Consider the following 20,839-nt stretch of genomic DNA (forward strand, 5'->3'; position numbering starts at 1 on the left):
CGGACCCTCAAACCGTGAGATCATGACCTGAGCTGAAGTCGGATGCCCAACCAACTCAGCCACCCAGGCGCCCCATCTGAGAGTCTACAATTCTTTTGATAACTCACTTGGCAGCAAACAATCTGACCTTAATTGGTGACAGGTTATCTACAGACATTCTTTTAGTGTAAATATTTACACATTTTGCTGCACATATATACCTGTTCGATCATGGAGTTCTGCCTCACACTTCACCAGGATTACGTAATATAAATAGGATTTCAGATCTCTTGGTTCTTCTTTGCACTTCATTTGTAAACACACACACACACACACACACACACACACACACACACACACAGATGCATGTCATTGGAGTTAAGTGGTTGTTTCTGTTTTGAAAGCACCACGAAAGATGGTTCCCCAAAGATGGATAATGTAACAACCTTGTGACAACCATAGTTCTCATTCTTTTTATTCATTATTTAAAATCAAGTAACACTCATAACATACTTCAAAAAATGTAAACCATATCTTTCTCCCATTGGTTTTCATTCTAAGGAAAAAAAATGGCAAGAGATGATTATAGCAAAACAAGTTTCTCCATGGAATGTGTAAATTAAAACCATGTATATGAGACTCACATTTAATAGGATTAATTCAACATAATAACCATTGATTGCTAGTCACCAAAGTTCACATCAATGAGACAATGTTTTAGGCACCATTTAAAAAAAAGACAAAAAAAATTTACCCAGAGAGATAACAATAAGGAACATTAACTTTAAAAATAATCTTAAAATTGTTTCTTTTCTCTTCATTTACCTTCCAACATGATTATGCATAATAAGCGAACCAGAGTCTGTAATGATTGACACAGATTGTTACAGTTCAGCACTCGTGTGTCTACCGTCATTCTAGGATTATAGAAACACCAAGTCATGTAGTCGTTCACCCAAATTCGGGAGAATGGTTTGCTAGTTATTTTGGTATCAGGTGAAGATTGGTCACTCAGGAAGGTTTAGTGAAGACACGGGGATTTAGAAAGATCTGGATTCGGAACCAGAGACAACTTTTTACCAGCTGTGAAATTTCCAAGAGTTAAGCTTCTTGTTGGGAACATACTCTATTTTAAAACACAAAGGATCTAACTTTAAAGCCTTTATAGTCTTTCTTCTTTTTTTTTCTTAAAGATTACATGCTTCCTTTGCATTTCCAACTAAATCTTTGCAGGCAGTTACTGGGGAACAAATGAATCAGCTTATGAAATGAGTCTTTAGTCTTTCACATCCTTGTCACTCGGTCAGACCTAAGGAAATTATTCAAATATAGTGCACTCTTTGAAGTCTGCGAGGCTTTGTACTTGATTGAACCAAAGGCAATATAGAATCAAAAGTACTCTTAAAAGGATTTTATTAATCCATAGATTCAGTTTTTGAATACTATAAAGTTGGATTAATAGATTGGGAAAGTCCTCTTAATGGTAATAAAGGCTGCTTTGGTCGCCCCTGGAAACAATCGTGGAGTATTTTGAGGCTTTTGGAAATCTAGTGTAAACTCTCCAAGAAATCTTGTTTGCTACTATTATGTACATAAAGGCCACATTTAAAAGCATTCTGTTTACAAAATCATTTTGGCTTCAGCTTACCATTTAATGAACATCACATTACTGTATGCGAAGTGTTAATACAGTTCAAGAGGAGAAGCATTTCTCAGGGAAAGGGTATCATATGATTAGATAGTTTTTCATTTCCTTTTTATCATGTTTATTAAAAATAGTAATTAGCTACATCATCCGTTAGTTTTAAATTTTAAATTTAAATAGGTTTAAATTTAAATTGAATAATTGAAATGAAATAATATCAATGATATCTGATTCAAGTATACCTGACTTCTAAGACACTTAGTCAAAATGTTTTGCCTGGAGCAAACATTTTTACTATCTCGGTGTCACTATCCACATTCTCCATAACGATGTGTAAGAAAATAGGTCAGTTATTTTATATAGATATATCTATATGGATAAAGATATCTGGCTAAGGTTATACAGAAATTTGGCAACCTTGCGTAAGAACTCAGATCTTTGTAGTTATTGTTCATTTTAATATTGTTGTACCACAAACCACTCTTCCATAACCTCAAAATTATATGGCCAATTTTAGAATTTTGTGGATTCAGTTAGATCACATTTTCCCTTTTCTTCAGCACACACACACACACACACACACACACACACACACACACCTGACACAGCATGGTAATGAAAAGAACCCCAACTAAGGTATAAGGAGAACTAGAGATCTAGGCTTGCTTCTGCTCATGTGTGATCTTGGTTAAGCATCAACTTTGGGGGTCCTGCATTTCCGTTTGTTTCTTCTGCCTCCTTAGTTCTATTCTAAGTCTTGAAAAACATCAGAACCCTTTAGCCTGAATGTTCGTTTTACCCCACCATTAGTATTGTAAAGGGTGTCCAGAAGTTAAATCATATTTTATATTTTAGTTGTTTAACTTCACAAGTAGGCACAGGTGCCTGTTTAAACTTTAAACTGTTGTGAGATACCCAGTTTTTGAGTTGGTGCTATTTTGGACTGGTGCAAAACTGTAACGTAAGATTTAAAACGGTAGCAGTAAAAATAAATTGTTTCACATTTGGCGGGGACAGGTATTCTTACCTGATCAATTACAGTTTGAACTCACTCAAGTGAAACGAATGCAAGGAGATCAAGAAAATGTTGACAATACAACTATTCAAAATCTTATAGTGATGTTATAATTTATATTCTCTCCATAAGCACTATTAAAAATACTTCCATGAACCTAGAAAATGTACAATTATTTAAAATATAATCAAATATCTACTTCAAAGATGCACAAAACCACATTCAAACATGATTCCGGATGGAGTTATGTCTCCTGGGATTTCCCTCCCAATCATTTCCACTTGGGAGGAGCAGTGTTTCAGGGCACGAGGGCACAGGGCATACATGAAACCAAGAGATCCCTCAGGTCCAGGAAAGCCTGCACCTTCCTCTGCTCCCTCTGCAGAATGTGGAAATGGGAAAGAATATGAGAAAACAACATTTTCATCCATTGTAAATATAATAGTATGCCCGTGAGCAGCTGAGACCAAGCTCATTATGTATTTGCACAATGCTTTCTCTGTTTACAAAGCTTTGTCACATGATTCGCTTGATTCTCAAAATTAGTCCATGAAACACAATAAATGGGGTTATTATTCTCATCTTACAGTTAAGACAATGGATGCTTATCAAGGTTAAGTGACTCACTTGTGTTCAGATACCGGTACAGCAAAGGCAAGCTTAGAACCCAGGTATTCTGATTTCTCGTTAAATATTCTTTCCACCATATCACTTTGGTTTTCAAACAAATGAAGATACTGTAGGTTGACAGTGAACCTCATAATTCCAAAAAGGTGGCTGCATTTGGTGCCCCTTTGTGATTGGGAATGCTTCACAGAACAGAACAGAAATGTATGTTGTAAACTATTGTTATCAAAATGTCCCTTCCAGGAGGAGAATTTAATCAATAAGTTAAAAATTAGAAAACTCAAAAGTCATTTTATAGCCTTAACTCAGTATTCTATCTTTAATTTTACTGAAACGCAATTTGAATGCTAAATATATCAAACATCTAACCAATCTTCCTTGCAGAAAAATCTTTCTTTCCTATACTTTTCTTGTCCCAGAACCGGGAAATTCAGAAACTTAATTGGACAAAAAAGCGATCACTAAAAACATTCCGTATTTACCTATACTGATAATTTTGACAACAGTTCAAGGTAAATTGCATTTACTTTCTTTGAAAATGTCGGTATATAAATGAACTTTTCTTGTCTAAATAAGGACAATATACTATAACATCAAAACACTTGCTGATGAATGGTCCTTCATTTTTATTTTTACAAATATTTGCGATAAAATATTTTGCTTGGATCCTTAGATATCTTTACAAAACATAAATCTATCAAGAGCAAGAAATCAGAGAACAAAAATGAGTATAAAACTTATTTTCTTACGTTCAGGCAAATTAAGGAAGGATAAATATTTCAAAGAATGGTTTAAAATCTGGCACATTAAATATGGAATTACTATTTTCGTCCTAGTTGATGATACCTCTGAGATCGTTTCCTTTGTAAGCAAACACTGCACTTTTAAATCCGCTTTGCTATTCTGCATTAACAGATGAGCTCAGGAGAACGTAATTCCTGATAGAATCTTTTCGATCAGATTATATATGCACAAAAAACCCATTTCAAACTGTCAAGAAAAATGAGTAATATTGGTATATGTGAACATTAAGGTTAGCTATGTGCTAACAAAGGGAGAACGGGGGTCATTCCGGAGACACTCCAGTTTCAAGAAAAGGTTGTCTGCTTTGCCTGATAATTTAGCACAACCCCCAATCTGGTAGTGTCACCAGCAAGCATAGGGCTCTGCATTAAATACCTTACAAAATAGCATTAGCATCGATTTATAACTGTGTCCTAAATGCTGCCATTGCGTCTCCTGCTGAAGTTAACATTGGTATTGATCCTGGGATGACACCCAGTCTGTTCACGGGAGTCCTCTGGCCTGTGGGAAGTCAGCAGAAGCATTCTTTCCTGGGTTTTACCGCTTCCTCAGAAGAATGCACCGTATTTGGAACAAAGCCGCTTTTAACCCCTTCCCAGCCATCTTGAATACAAATCTCTCCCCTTTTGATAAGTTCATATATGTCTCTGGTCAGGATTGTAAAGGATTCCTCCACATTTGTGGCATCCTTTGCTGAGGTTTCTATATACTTCATACCACAGTCTGCCGACAGCTTTTCAGCTTCTTCCCTTGTAACCTGACGTCGCGAAGCCAGGTCACATTTATGTCCCACCAGCAGAAATACAATCCGAAATGGCTGTACGTGCATTTTTGCTTCTTCCAGCCAATCTTTCACGTGTTCGAAAGATCGTCGGTTGGTAATGTCGAATACTAAAAATCCGCCAACTGAGTTGCGGTAATAAGATCGAGTTATTGATCTGAAAAATAAATAGAAAAACAGGTTGTGAAAGAATAAGTTGTTCTGCCCCCACCGTAATAAAATCTGAAGGTGACGTAATGTGACTTCACTAGAATTTATAAACCAAATAGAAAGTGTCTTTTTTTTTTTTTTTTAATATTTATTTATTTTTGAGAGGCAGAGACACAGCACGAGCAGGGGAGGGACAGAGAGAGGGAGACACAGAATCCGAAGCAGGCTCCAGGCTTTGAGCTGTCAGCACAGAACCTGATGCGGGGCTCGAACTCACGAATAGTGAGATCAGGACCTGAGCTGAAGTCAGACGCTTAACCAACTGAGCCACCCAGGCGCCCCAGCCAAATAGGAAGTGTCTTAAGTGAACAAAAATATTCTGAGACTAAGAGGAGAGCGGGTTTCATCCACTGACAGAACATTAAAGTGTAGTTATTTTCAGATAGATAAATAAGCACTTACATGGTATGTTATCTCACACTTAAGACTATGTGTTTTTATTTTAAAGTATCTGATAGGGGGGCGCCTGGGTGGCTCAGCCGGTTGAGCGTCCAACTTGGGCTCAGGTCATGATCTCACAGTTTGTGAGTTCGAGCCCTCTTTGGGGCTCTGTGCTGACAGCTCAGAGCCTGGAGCCTGCTTCAGATTCTGTGTCTCCTCTCTCTGCCCCCCCGCCCCCCACGTGTGTCCTGTCTCTCTCTCTCTCTCTCTCTCTCAAAATAAACATAATAACAACAACAACAAAAAAGTATCTGATAGATTATTACATTACTGTGATTAAAAATATGACGATAGGAAGATTTGGTGAAGATTTGGCAGAGGTTACCCAACAAACCAGATCTTAAGAATTTCTCTGTCCCTGTCATTTAATTCAAGGAGCCCCTCTCCCCATCAGTTGAGGAAGAAGAAACAAAGCCAAGCCTGTTATAACGTGCGTTACAGGAATGGTCCTGTGCGATACCTATTCGAGAAACAGGAAGTTGCTTGCACATGGGTTATGAATCTGTGCTAGGCATTCCATTTGGCCCCTAAATCTAGTGTCTGCTCTTGTCTGGGCCTTGGGAAGGTGTCATCTACGGAAAGCTTTTCCACACTTCCTTGTCCTTGGGCTTGCTGTGGGGCTTAGCCAATGGAGGCATCAGCTGGTGACCAGAGGAAGGAGGTCAGGGTATCTACCCTTCTCTTTGTCTCCCCTAGACCCTGGCTTGGCAGTAGCTTGTTCCTATTTCTGGTCAAGGTTCCCATTGGGTAGTGCCTTTCTCATGGGTTCTGCTGGGTTCAGGTAATCCCATTCTCTTTCCTGTCTCTTTTGGCCGGTGAATGGCTTCTCACTGTGGCTAACTCTTTTTTTTTTTTTTTTTTTAATTTTTCAAAAAAAATTAAAAAAAAAATTTTTTTTTAAACATTTATTTATTTTCGAGACAGAGAGAGAGCGAGAGAGCATGAACAGGGGAGGGTCAGAGGAAGAGGGAGACACAGAATCCGAAACAGGCTCCAGGCTCTGAGCTGTCAGCACAGAGCCTGACGCGGGGCTCGAACCCACAGACCATGAGATCATGACCTGAGCTGAAGTCAGACGCTTAACCGACTGAGCCACCCAGGCGCTCCTCAAAAATGTTTTAATTTATTTTGAAGGGGAGAGAGAGACAGAGCATGAGTGGGGGAGGAGCAGAGAGAGGGGGGGACACAGAATCCGAAGCAGGCTCCACACAGGGCTCGAACTCACGAATCATGAGATCATGACCTGAGCCGAAGCTGGACGCTCAACCAGCTGAGCCACCCAGCCGCCCCTCGCTGTGGGTAACTCTGAACACCTCACCATCCTTTTTTGGTGACCTTGCCCATACATATCTCCAGAAATAGTCACTTGGTTAAACTTTCAGTTCACCCTCAAGTGTGCTGTTCCTATCTGTTTTCTTTCTTTCTTTTTTTAAGTTTATTAATTTATTTTGATAGAGAGGGAGTGTGTGTGCGCACGTGTGTGTGAGCAGAGGAGGGGCAGAGAGAGAGAAAGAGAATCCCAAGCAGGCTCTGCACTGTCAGCATAGAGCCCTACACGGGGCTGGATCCCATGAACCGTGATATCATGACCTGAGCCGAAATCAAGAATTGGATGCTTAACCGACTGAGCTATCCGGGCGCCCCTGTGCTATTTTCTGATTGAATCATGAGGCAAGGTGGCAAGGCCACACTATTTTATATGTCTTGCTTTTACGTGTTATTTTTCTCCCTAGAATGTCTTCTACCCTTTTCTGCCTACCAAACTCCTATTTCTCCTTCAAGAGTCGGCTCAAAAATCATAAATATGAGAAGTCTTCCCCGTCACTGACCTCTTGTTCCCCACCTCTCTTAGGCAATCTCTTATAATTCCATTGAGCCTTTGGCATACCGCCATTATGATTACGTCCACTTTCACAATGTACTGACTGGATTGGCTGGGATGTCTCCCACGCAGTTCAAGGCTCCTTGAGGGTCAAACATGTTTCCTCTATGTATCTAACAATCCTATTGCCTGGCAAATGATAGATGCTACTTGATATCTGTCATATCGGATTAAGTAATCTTATTGGAGAGGGAAGTGCTAAATGCTGTAGGAGGCACAGGTCACGTGTGTCTCAGTTTCCAAGTCGTCAGTGACCTCGAGCATTGAGATGAGCCTCTCTTACTTGCCTGGCCACGAGAGATCTTTGTGGAAGGCCAGTGGGTCACTGGGGCTCTCTCTACCTCTTCCACGCCTTCCTTAGTACCATTTGCTGTGGGAGTGTGAAGAAAGTATCTTTACCTCTTCTTTCTTTCCCTTTCTCCCGCTTCCCTGTTTTTCCTCAGAATTCTTAGCAGAGAGATTCTCAAGTGAATATTTTAGGAATATTTTCTGAAGGACTACTGCATTCTACAGCCACTGACAATAAGAAAAATCTCCCACTATATTTGTCAGGCTACAAATATTGCAGTTCGTTTAAGTTGCTGCTTTAAAAAAAAAATGAGGCATAATTTGTTATTGTTTTGCTTTTCATCTTTATATGTGTGAATTTAGGTAGATGTGCGGCGCCTTAAGAGAAACCTAATTAAGGCTATGTGATTGAACTGAAAGCTTTAATTTACTCAGCACTGAGTTGGCATTACTTTTATTCTCCCTCCTCTTTAATTTACCATTAGTTTAATTTATAAAAACATACTTTTGTGGTTGAAAACTCAATGTTGAGATGCTCGTATATTAGGCAGAGGCATGTCTTACACTGGAGAAAATGCCATGTTTTCCAGGCCTGTGTGTTTAATTTTGCAAACATATTAGGAATACAGTTGGCAAATCATTCTATAGAACAAAATTATAGCAAATTCTATGCCATATACACTATAGAAACAGCCCTTATTAATGATTAGTTGGGATAAATGGTCTCAATATGACATCTGCCATTTTCCATATAATAACTTGGCCTTCAGTTTCTGTGTGTGGGTACGGATATTAGTTTAGAATTCTGATATGGTTAGGCTTCAGATTCAGATACAGTTGTGCCCTGGGGTAGGTTTTCCCTAACACAGTTGGGCATCCTTACTGTCAGTTATTTAGGGGAAGACACAGGCTTACCGACTGAAACTGGACCTTGAAAGGGAGCGTGTATCTTTCTCTGGACCTCCTTTCTTGGGTAACACTTAGGTATCCATAAGTTCTTGAGAGTATTATAGGTAGGGTACAGATCCTAAAATAACTATGTAGGTCAGCCTCCCTGTAAAGAATTTGAGTTGATGATAAGAATTCTTTTTTTTAAATTTTTTAAATGTTTATTTACTTTTGAGAGAGAGAGAGAGCATGAACACGGGAGGGGCAGAGAGAGGGACACACAGAATCTGAAGCAGACCCCAGGTTCTGAGCTGTCAGCACAGAGCCTGATGCGGGGCTTGAACTCACGAACTGTGAGATTGTGACTTGAGTTGAAGTTGGATGCTCAACCAACTGAGCCACCCAGGCACCCTGGGGTAACAATTCTTTATAAGCAACAACATCTTGCTGCAGGTTACTTTATAACCATTTTCTTCTGGACTCTGAAAGTCTCACTGAATGAATGGATTAAAGAAAAGAAAAAAATATCGGGGGGGGGGGGGGAGGGCGGGCCATGGAAGGAAAGAAGGAAGAGAAGGGAGAGAGAAATAAATGAATGCATTCCAATCTGGTCTCAGGTGTGCTTTGGGAAAGTTAAGAGTTATGATGCTACCCTCTGGCGAGACTGGAAAGGGGATAAATCTAGCATGATGGTGATACAAGGGGGAAGGTGAATCATGGAAGATCTTTGTCCCCCCCCAAGTGGAAGATCTCCTTTTTTATTTTTAATGTTTATTTATTTTTGAGAGGGAGAAAGAGCACGAACGGGAGAGGTGCAGAGAAAGAGGGAGACACATAATCTGAAGCAGGCTCCAGGCTTTGAGCTGTCAGCACAGAGCCTGACGCGGGGCTCGAACCCACGGACCGTGAGATCATGACCTGAGCTGAAGTCGGAGGCTCAACCAACTGAGCCACCCAGGCACCCCAGAAGATCTCCTTTTGATTATAAAAGAAACCTCCTTCTTTTATACCTTGAAAACAACACTATTAGGAACTTCCATCCCATTTTAAAGAACAGTCTCCTCTCGGAATGTTTTCCCCTCCTCCTTGCCTTACTGAAAGCTGCTGTATTTAATTTCATTTCCTGACCACACGGCTTCCCCCCCCCGCAACACGTTCAAGTTGTTCATTCTGTAGGCACAAGAGGCGGTGGCCTATGCTTCCCAGGGTCACTTCCAGAGAACTGTCTCCCAACTCCAGTTGTAAAAAAAAAAGAAAAGAAAAGAAAAGAAAAAAAATTCCCTGCTCCTTTGAGGCTTCTGCTATCTGGCTCTATCATCTTCTGTCATCTGCCAAGTGCGAGGTCATTCCCCGCATGCTGAAGACTCGAGCACTTTGCTTCGTTTTTCTTTCCATCGCACTTCCTCTCATTCTGTTCGTTGATTTCAACACTTATTTGGAGGAGCTGTCTGGTGTCATCTCTGTTACCTAATTTCTTCATTTCTTCTTTTTTTTTTTGTAATGTTTATTTATTTTTGAGAAAGAGATAGAGGGAGCACGAGCAGGAGAAGGGCTGAGAGAGAGGGAGACAGAATCCAAAGCAGGCTCCAGGCTCTGAGATGTCAGCACAGAGCCCGACGCAGAGCTCGAACTCAGGAACCATGAAATCATGACCTGAGCTGAAATCGGATGCCAACTGAGCCATTCGGTCGCCCTGTGGCTTCCTCATTTCTAATGAACTATCCTCGTCATTCTTTCTCACCTACTTCCTTTTCGTCACCAGAAATTCACTACTTCCAAAACTGCAAATATACAGCCTACGTTTTGATCAAAATCTCATAGCCTGCAGCATATTTTTACTGTGATAATTTCAAAATGTTATCAAGATTTGTAATCTACTCAGCAATTCCATGACTTGCTATCCATTAATACCCTCCTATTTTTACTGCCTTCCATGAGACATCACTATAATTGTTCTCTTAGAAATATCTAAATTCCCAAGCTCCTCCCCCCCACTGCTATACTCATCTGTGAAAACTACCTCCGGATCAGGCCAGCGTGCAGCCGAATGTTTCTGGGGTCAAGATCACTCAACCAGGCAGGCTGGTGTCACTATGAATTAATTATAACCACTCCCATGTAGACACTCATCACTGCAAAGGAATAGCGCTGGTTCAGGAGAAACTCTTCTCCCTCTTCCCTCACATTTAGGCTTCTACCATAGGAAGAAACAGGATTTCCCTTTCGAACTTTTTCTCCCCACGAAACAGAACGGGAGGAACGCTCTACTCCTCTCATTAGACACCTGCATTGAAGGAAAAATGGCGGTTGTTTGGTCAGAATCTGTTTCTCAGGCTGGTGGGCAGAATCACTGTGTTCAAGGCTAGTACTCTTGCGTACCATCCTTCTCCACTGCCTTCCACTTTCTGAATCCAGGATGTTGGGTTGCTAATTGTGAGAGGTAGTGGGCGCCGTGTCTATGCTCATCACTGATTATCCAGTGATTCTCAAGGGCCTGGCACAAAGTGGGCACTCAGTACGTTCTTAGTGAGGGAATAAATGATTGATTTGGTAAAGCCATGAACACAGCCATTGGGGAAATGGGAGAAATGGCAGAGAGAATGAGAACGTTTGAGGGAAAGAGATACTAGTGTGAAAAAAGAACATTAAGATCATGTCGGTGCCCAACATTAAGATCTATTAGCAGCATGTTATGTTCTCACACCAAGGTCACTGAGTTGCTATGAGTGTGCCAGTGGCAGGGGAGAGTGGGTAAATGAAATATATATCCACGTATCCTAAATATATATCCCATGAAAATACGGTAGTCAGTAATTTCTGTGAAGTGTCTTGGGGGACAGGGATCTCTTAATCTGAGGCATGCTGTGAAAACCTCTCCAAAGACAAGCTGTGGTATCTTATGCCCCCTACCAAGAAGAAAAAAGCCTAATACTTGGTGGGCCTTTTTGGCTCTTGGAGGACACTAGTAGAGTATCTGAATCTACCTCTCTGACCCATTTAGTGGGACAGCCAGTAGGCCACTAGCTTGAACAGGGCTGAAGGCAAGAGACGTCCCTTCAACTGGTCCAAGCAACAATACAAGCAGCTTTGCTACTTGGCCCATGGTCCATCAGACCTAACGGTGCTTGCCTGAAGTACCTATGGCAGACTGGGATGCTCTATCAGGCCCGGGGAGGGACCCATCGGACAATTACAGGAGTGGCATTTGGGAAGAAAGGTACACCCTTTTTGCCAAAAGCCATCATACTTTTGAGAAGTAGTTCTTGGCTTACAACCTGGCTTTGACAGAGACCAAATGCCTAGCTGTGGGACACCAAGTGACTGTGTAATCTGAGTGCTCATCAGGAGCTAGGTATTCTCGTTTCATCAGGCTGGATCTTAGTCACCAAGCGAAGCCATATAAGTACCCACGTAAGACAGGGGTAGATCCTAAGGGGACCTGGAGTGACAAGGCTCACACCCCAAGCAGGCCTGCTTTTGCAGGATCCTCTCAACCCATGGCCTCATCTGGATTTCCCCATAACTGAAGAGGAAGAAACTCAAGTCTGCCTCACACATGGCGCTGCACACTATGCTGACAATGGTCAACCCCGCTCCACCATGGACTTGAAGGTCAGTGGAAAAGAGACCCCTCCCGTTCCTGGAACTTCTAGTGGAACTTTTTGCAGAGGAAGAGATGGAGACAGGTAGGCAGGGATCTACACCAATTCATGAGCAGAGGCTAAAGGTTTGGCATGGTGGAAAAAACAAGATCAGGGGACTGATAAGAAGGAGGTCTGGGGAAGAAGAGGTATGCAGATGGGTCTAGAGCACATGAATCCTTGTATTCTGTGTGAATACGCACCCCAGCCTCCCCTCTGTGGAGGAGTTCCTAATAACTGGCGAAACAAAATATCCTGCCCTACCATTATCTGTCAGTATTTCTACCCCAGTTTGGACTCAAAGACATCATGGCAGAAAGACGGAGGCTGTGACTGGGCTCAACAAAGACAGAGTTCTCTCTCCTGGACTGTCACTGTTTAATAGTTAACTGTCCATCGCTTCTCGGCCTTTGGGCTAAGATCAAGTGCAGTATCTGTTCTTTTCAGCGTAATAGTTAACTTTCGAGCAGCTACTGACACTTTTGGTATGGCATCTTACTCTGGGGGGACCATGACGGAAGGGACACTGATGCGTCCTCGCTGTAACAGACGTTTACGCTGGACTCAAACCATGCCAGCACCGCCGTCTATGAACTTACAGAATCCCTTACATCTAGACATGGTATCCCACACTTGGCTGCAGATCAAAGATCTCACTTAGCCGAGGAGGAGACAGGGAAATGGACGGGTGCCATGGGATTCGCTGATCTTACCATGTCACAATCACCTACAAGCATCTGGCCTTATAAAACCGTGGAATGGGCTAAGATTCTGTTACACCAATGTCCAGGAGGTAACACCTTGTGAGATTTTGGGATGACCCACGACATTTGTGTTTTAAACTAGCGAGGGATACAGTGTGTATGTGTGTGTGTGGTAGGGTGGGGGGGGTCCTCAGGCACAGATGCTGTGGTTTGGGAAACAAAGGGTGGAGGTGGGGTGACGGTACCTCTCACAATCGCACTTAATGAGTCACTACAATTTTTTGTTGCTTCTAATCCCTGTGACTCTGAACTCTGCTGATGTCAAGGTTTTAGTATCCAAAGGAGAAACGCTTTCACTAGAGAACCCTGTGATGCTTCCACCAAATCAGCTGAGACTGCCAACTGGTCATTTGGGGCTTCTTATGGAAGTGGGAGAACAGGCAAAAAAAGGGGCAACAATATGGTGAGGACCACACTGGCCCCCCGTGGTGCCTGCTGCCCAGAATGCCTGCGATCTTTCGACTCATTCCAAGCCCGGTCCGCCCAGCTCCCAGTCATGTCTCTGTGCCTCAGACACGCTTCCAGTAACTTTCGTTTTAGATCAGGGTCCTCAAGCCGCTTTTGGTACTGGGGGCCAAAGCCCCGGTCGATAGTGTCCGCACAGTTTGTAAGGGAAGAGGGCAGAAAACAAAGCAACAGACATTTTGTAACGTTCAACATGGTTTCGTGAAGCCAAAACTCATTTTTCTTTGGAATTATTGTGGGTAAGCAACACATAAGATGAGATCCACCCTCCTAACAATTTTTAAAGCGTGCACTACACTATCGTCAGCTGCAAGCACGGTGCCATACGGCGGATCTCTAGAACTGTCTCATCTTGCATGACTGACACTCCATTCCCGTCAAACAGCAGCTCATTTCCTCCTCTTCCCCACTCCAGCCTCTGGTAACCACTATGCTTTCCGATTCCATGAGTCTGACTACTTTAGGCAACTTGTATCCATAGAATCACGCAGCATTTGTCCTTCTGTAACTGGCTTATTTCACTCAGCATAATGTCCTCAAGGGTCACCCATGTCATAGCATGTGACAGGATTTCCTTTTTTTTTTTATGATTGAAGACTATTCAACAGTATGTTTATACCACGTTTTCTTTTAACCATTCATCTGCAAAGTTTGTTTGTTTATTTTTTTTTTTTTGGAGAGAGAAAGAGCATGAGTGGGGGGGGAGGGGTAGAGAGCGAGGGAGACAGAGGATCTGAAGTGGGCTCTAAGCTGCCAGCACAGAGTCCGACGTGGGCTCAAACTCATGCACTGTGAGATCACAACATGAGCCAAAGTTGGGCACTTAACCGCCTGAGCCACCCAGGAGCCGCAGTTTATTCTTTTTTTAATTTTTAAAAACTTTAAAAAATGTTTACTTATTTTTGAGAGAAAGAGAGAGAGAGCACGAACAGGGAGGGGCAGAAAGAGAGGGAGACACAGAACGTGAAGCAGGCTCCGGGCTCCGAGCTGTCAGCACAGAGCCCGATGTGGGGCTCGAACTCACGAACCGTGAGATCATGACCTGAGCCGAAGTCAGATGCTTAACCGACAGATGCTCCAAGTTTATTCCTACAGTATATGTGCTTTAGAAAAGAAAAATGGTCATCTAATTTATGTTAATTTTCCTGACTTTTTTCCTCTGAAATAACATGTGGACACATGATAGTGACCTTCCATTTGCAACAAATCACGTAATACAGAAGCAATGCAATCGAGTGTGAATGAAATGCCTTCGGGAGTTTGAAGTGTTTTTTTGACCCAAACGACATGATTCCTGAGATTCTAAAAAATGTAAGTATCTCAAAGTAAGCAGTTACCTAGTTTCCTGGAGGGCACTGAAAACAAAATGCTGTTGTCCTATGAAGGACAAAAGTCCACAGGTCCTGGAATGCACAAGATTATTTGTACTATATTATAGTTACTTATTTTGAAATGCTATCTGAAAGTGGCAAGATTATCTAACTCCTGTCTGCTGTTGTTATGTATTTCGTTGGACGTGCACAGGCGTCTTAAAAAAGCAACGAAATATAGAGCGCTGGCTGACTTTACTTAGGTAAAACGAACCAGATGTTCCATCCTGGAAATGTCCTTTTTGTGGCTTTGCCAGTTGTAAAACAGGCATTTAGAGGATATAAGTAGTTTGATGCCAGAGGCTGCTGGAAGCAAGCAGTCTGTGAGTGCATTAGCCCTGTGAGTGCTTTTCGCCATGACCTTACATCCCTACTGCCCTTCTGGGAATAGTCATTGCGTTGAGGCTTTATTTTACCTGCCTCACTGGCCTTGTCATTCAGGCCCTGAGCACTGCTTTCCAGTCGAAGAGACAAGTCTCCCCTCTCCTTTTATTATTACTGACTCTAACAACCCCTCTCTGGCCCGAGATTCTGAAACTTGGAGCTCATGACTTAAGTTATGCTTTGGTATCCATACAAACATTAAAATCTTCTTTGTGTAATTCCAGGGTATCTGCATAAAATATCAAGTCTGTGGTTGCAGAGGCTACATACACATTACCAACAAGACCTAACAGGCCGTATTCTGTCTTTGAATGTGAATCAACTCCCATGACCACCTTCTTCTATTTTCCTTTTATGACACATCATCACTTTTTAATAGTGAGGCCTTCCCACCTCCTAACATGCTCTGTTTCAGTCTTATCTTCCATTTTCCTCCACAGCAGTTAACATTGATATCCTATGTAGTTTTTCCAGTTTATTTGGTTATAGCCTGACTCCTCCCATTACAAGATAAGCCCCGAGAAAGCAAGGATTTTTGTTTTTTTCTTCTGGAATGCTGTATCCCTAGTGTCTAACATCTTAGCAGAACTGGGCATGATGTGTCCTACCAATATTTGTAAAGGAATACATCAACAAGTGAATAAGGTCATACCCTCAGACTGTGCCCAGGCGGCGTGCAAACGCTGACCAAATGGGAGAACAGAGGAATAGCAAAGAGCTTTTCTCCTTTTGATATTTATGGTAGGGATTTGCAAAGCCAAAAGGAGAGAGAAATGGGCTGAATAAGAGTAGATACTTAAAAGCACATAGGCGAAATCACCCACGTTTTCTAAAGTACGTTAAGTTGGTAGCAATTCAAATGGGTACTGTGCAGCGGCTTCTGGAAGGTAGAACAAGTTATGTGTGAAAATCGAAACAGTTTATTTGGAAATTAAAGGGAACTGTCTCTAGTTTCGCTGTCTGCAAGGCGATAATGGAAGGATGCTTATTTTGTATATTTGGTTTGTTAACAGAAAATATATAAAAGACTTCAGCACTCAGTCCGATGCTTTCTGGCATCCGTCTGCCAAATAAAAATAAGACAATGACCATCTTCTCATGATTATTTTATTTTTCATATAGCACAGTGCATTACGTGATCTACACAATTAAACAACAGTTCTCCTCGGGTTCTAATCCTCCCACCATTTTCGTGACTTACGTCCCTTTCCATATGGCTTTGTCTGTGCTGCTGGGTTTCCCGTGCTTTTGTACATTTCCCCACGTCTTGGGATTTACCACTGGTGTTTCTCTCTTTCTCATTTCATTCTATCTCTGATTTATTCAGCTCTTATTTCCAAGTTATTTGAACAGACTATGCTCACGTTCTTTTTCTGAGTTTGTGTTTTTATCAAAGTTACATGTGCACTTGCCCCCTATCCTTACTTTTCCCCATTCCCCAACTAGCCAGTGTCATTACATCATCATTTTAGATACATCATTTCTTGGCATCTGTGTTTATTCTGATCATGGACTTTCTTTTCATTGCTGAGCCCTGACGTAAACTGTGACTTCCCCCTTCCTGCACAACGTCTTCTAGACTGAACAATTATCTCATGTATTAGTAAAGATAGGCCAGGCTTGCTATATAACAAAACACCCACCTGTCGATGGGAAGAATGATAGAGAATCTGGACTTATTTAAAAAAAAAATTTTTTTTTAATGTTTATTCATTTCTGAGAGAGCACAAGTGGGGAAGGGCAGGGAGGGAGGGAAACATGGAATCCGAAGCAGGCTCCAGTCTGCAAGCTGCAGCGCAGAGCCTGATGTGGGACTCGAACCCACGGACTGGGAGATCATGACCTGAGCTCAAGCCAGATGCTTAACCAACTGAGCCACCCAGGCATCCCTCAACTTTATTTTGAATGTTTTATTTTTTTTCCTACTGTGTTTCTAAAAGCTCTTTTGTTCTCAAAATATTTTTTTAAAAAAATTGGCATCCTATTCTTATTTTATGATTGTAATATTTTCCCATTATCTCTATTAGTAAATTAAAGACAGTTATTTTTTTCTTTGTGAACCTTCCCTTGCCCCTTATTAAATTTGTTTCTCCGGTTGCCTCTGGTCTCTGTTTGTTTTGGTGTCTAGGTTTTATATTACAGATTTCCTAATATTTCTTGCAATTACTCCTTGAGACCAAAAGCCCCACAGTCAGAGAATTAGGCTGGATCACTGAGTTGAGGAAACTCCCATGTTGCTAACTTACGTTTCTCTTCTTGGGCTAGTCAGATTCTTCAGAAATGACTTCACCAATGTTCAGGGGTTCTGTTTTTTATTTATTTTTTTAACCAATGTCCTGTTTGAAGGGTGAGGGGCTGACTGGGAGCTGCGTGGGGAGGGGGGAGGACTAGACTGTATAGCATCCAACATGCATGCATTCACTTAATGCCCTTTTCTTTTTTTTAATGCCCTTACTTTTAATAAGAGACCCCAACCTCAAGTATGCGTGGTGCTTCCAACTGAAGACTGTATATTTAATTCTTTTCTAAGAAAAAATTTCCAGTTTTTTGCCAATGTGGGGGGAGGGGAAGTCACCTGATGTGTGGAATGGTGGTAGGGATGTGAGGATCCAAGCCTTCTTTCTTTCCTTTTTTTTTTTTTTAATTTTTGAGAGAGAGAGAGAGAGAGAGAGAGAGAGAGGAAGAGAGAGAATACCAAGCAGGCTTCGTGCTATCAGTGCAGAGCCTGATGTGGGGTTTGATCTCAGGAACCATGAGATCATGACCTGAGCTGAGATCAAGAGTCAGATGCTCAACCAACTGAGCCGCCCTCGGTCCCCAGGATCCAATCTTTCTTAACTAGACTGACATTCAATGATGCTCATTTTAGCACCTGCACTTCCAGAAGTATCTTGTGCCAGCCATTTCCTGAGTCTTTAGGGCTTGGATGGTATATATTGGCTTGGGTTTTTAGCTTTTTCCATCGCTTGCTTAGAAGCCAGTTTTCTTGAATCTCCTAATTCATTTACCATTCCTCCATCTGCTTTCCTGCTTCCAAAATTTGGTTGCTGTTGTTTCCTTACCTACTTTCCTTGTTTGAGGGTTTACGGTTCCAAAACAAAACAGCACTATCGTCACTTTAGTGAGATTTCAGGGGAAAAAAGCTAAAATAGACATAGGCGTTCAATCTGCCATCATGACCTGAAGCCTCTTCTTTTTCTATTGCGGTTGGTCCTTCTGCTATTTCTCTCACAGATCCTTCATGTCCCAGCATCGAGGACCGTCTTCTTTGGGACACACACATCCTCTGAAATGAGCCCTCACCCCAGGCACAGAGGACAATTCCTCCCTTTGTTCTGCCACTAGAACTTTATTTTATTAAAAATTTTTAAATATTTATTTCTGAGAGAGAGACAGAGTGCAAACGGGGGAGGGGCAGAGAGAAAGGGAGACAAAATCTGAAGCAGGCTCCAGGCTCTGAGCTGTCAGCACAGAGCCTGACATGGGGCTCAAACCCATGAACCATGAGATCATGACCGGAGCCGAAGTCAGACGCTTAACTGACTGAGCCACCCAGGCGCCCCTGGAACTTAATTTACTACTTACTGGCCTTTACTGCAATTCTTTGATTGTTATCTTTCTTTGCTGCAAGTCTGTAAGAGAGAGGTCTAATGGTCTCCCAATGTCTATTCTCCCTGTCTACCTTTAGTGACAGAACTCCCAAGTGTTAGCTGGCACACAGCAACTCAGATAGAGACTGTATTCCCCAGCTCTCCTGAAGTCAGCTGTGGTCCGTCCCTAAATCCGGTTCAACGGGACATGAGAAGCAGTGTGTGCACTGTGTGGTACATCTACTTGGAAAAGCCATTTGCAGTAGGCTTCCTCCTTCTCCTTCTGACCTGACCTTCGCTAGGAAAATGGAAAGACAGAAGAATCCTGGAAGGTGATCTTGAGGCAGAGCCGCCCTGACCGCCCAGAACCATTCACTCTGGACTACGGTGGCAGGAGAAACAAAGCTCTGTATTATGTAAGGTGCCATATTTGGGCAGCTCTTAGTTACAGCAGCATAGTCTGCACCACATAGAGAGCAGCATGGACCTTGGATGTAAGACTACACCTTACTTTTCGCCCAGTACCCAATACCTACGGCAGGCTACTTCATACAAGTTTGTTCATTGCAGCGGCAGGGCTCACTCCTGCCACTAAGTGCAGCAATGCGGTCACGGGGTACCATGTAGACGCCAGGGAATTGTCATCGCGGCCACACGTGCTTGCCGTCAGTTACCGGTATTGCTACCGTTGTGCAAAGCGATTTCACCCTTGTTTTCTGAATATAGCAGGAAAATAATGGTTTGGTGGAGAGGATAATTAACATGGGTATACAGAGGACAGGGGGAGGGGTTTGTGTGCAAACAGATTATTTTTCAAGACGGAAACTGCAAAATGTGTCAGTGAAACTCTTCAATCACAACAGGAGGCATGGTGCAGCAGAAAGGACAGTGAATACAGAGCTAAGAGAACAGGGTTCTTTGGCAAACCACTAAGGAGCTATAACCTCTGGGGCAAGTCAAAGCCTTCCTGGACATTAATTGCATTATTAAAAAATGAGACTGTTGGGGGCGCCTGGGTGGCTCAGTCTGACTTCGGCTCGGGTCGTGATCTCACGGTTCGTGACTTCGAGCTTCGCGTTGGTCTTTGGGCTGACAGCTCGGAACCTGGAGTCTGCTTCGGATTCTGTGTCTCCCTCTCTCTCTGTTCCTCCCCCACTAGCACTCTGTCTCTCCCTCTCTCAAAAATAAAAAAGACAAAAAAAAAAATTAAAAAAATAAATGATAGTGTTGTATCAGACCACCTGTCTGTTCCCTCCCAGTCCTGTGGCTATAGTTATTTATCTACTAGAATGGCCAGGCCAGCATGTTGACCACAGGTGGCTGACCTCCGTGGCTTCTTTCCTGTATGTTTCTCCCCCACTTTCTTGCAGGTTGTTTTCAATTCATATCTCACTAATTTTCTTTGCGGCCAATGGTGCTTTGCATACAACTAACTACATCTTGTCTTCCACCTTTTTTTTTTTTTTTGTAATTTATTAAGTTTATTTATTTATTTTCAAGAGAGAGTGAGAGAGAGCATAAGCGAGGGAGGGATAGAGAGAGAGGAAGACAGAGATTCCAGACACAGGTTCCAGGCTCCATGCCATCAGTGCAGAGACCAACACGGGGCTCCATCTCACAAACCACAAGATCATGACCTGAGCTGAAATGAAGAGATGAATGCTTAACTGACTAAACCATTCAGGCGCCCTGAAATTTCAAGTTTTAAAAGGGAAAACTTTTAAATCATATCGTATCATGTCCAGAAGCACCAGCAAAAGAGACATAGAGAATCACATGAAAGAAGAAACTGTGAGATTCTCAAATATATTCCTAAAACTTAAGGAATTGCCTACACTTTTTCTTTTCGAAGTATTGTTTCCTAAAGTGCTCTATCTCCTTACCTACCTACCTACCTACCTATCAGTTACTAAAGTGCTTTTGTAAAAAGACTCTGAGTTGGGAAATCTCATATCTATCTCGGGGATTCACAATGTGTATTACCAGGTCCATATATTAAAAGCTCTGACAAATCCCTCAATTTCCCACCCCATTTAATCAAGGAAACCTTTTCTCAAATTACACC

General features: G+C 42.2%; 1 protein-coding gene and 1 pseudogene across 1 annotated transcript in view; one reads left to right on the forward strand and one right to left on the reverse strand.

Moving 5' to 3' along the window:
* Positions 1–514: 514 nt before the first annotated feature.
* Positions 515–20,839, reverse strand: part of RAB39A (RAB39A, member RAS oncogene family) — a 30,812-nt gene continuing 10,487 nt past the window's right edge. The window contains exon 2 of the mRNA XM_078432702.2: positions 515–5,008. Coding sequence (XP_078288828.1) covers positions 4,582–5,008 — 427 coding nt within the window. The 3' untranslated portion in view covers positions 515–4,581. The remainder of the gene's footprint in view (positions 5,009–20,839) is intronic.
* LOC132662678 (U2 spliceosomal RNA) lies at positions 12,597–12,770 on the forward strand (annotated as a pseudogene).

The sequence above is a fragment of the Panthera onca genome, chromosome D1 (assembly GCF_046562875.1).
Source record: "Panthera onca isolate mPanOnc1 chromosome D1, mPanOnc1 haplotype 2, whole genome shotgun sequence".
NCBI classification, from domain to species: domain Eukaryota; kingdom Metazoa; phylum Chordata; class Mammalia; order Carnivora; family Felidae; genus Panthera; species Panthera onca.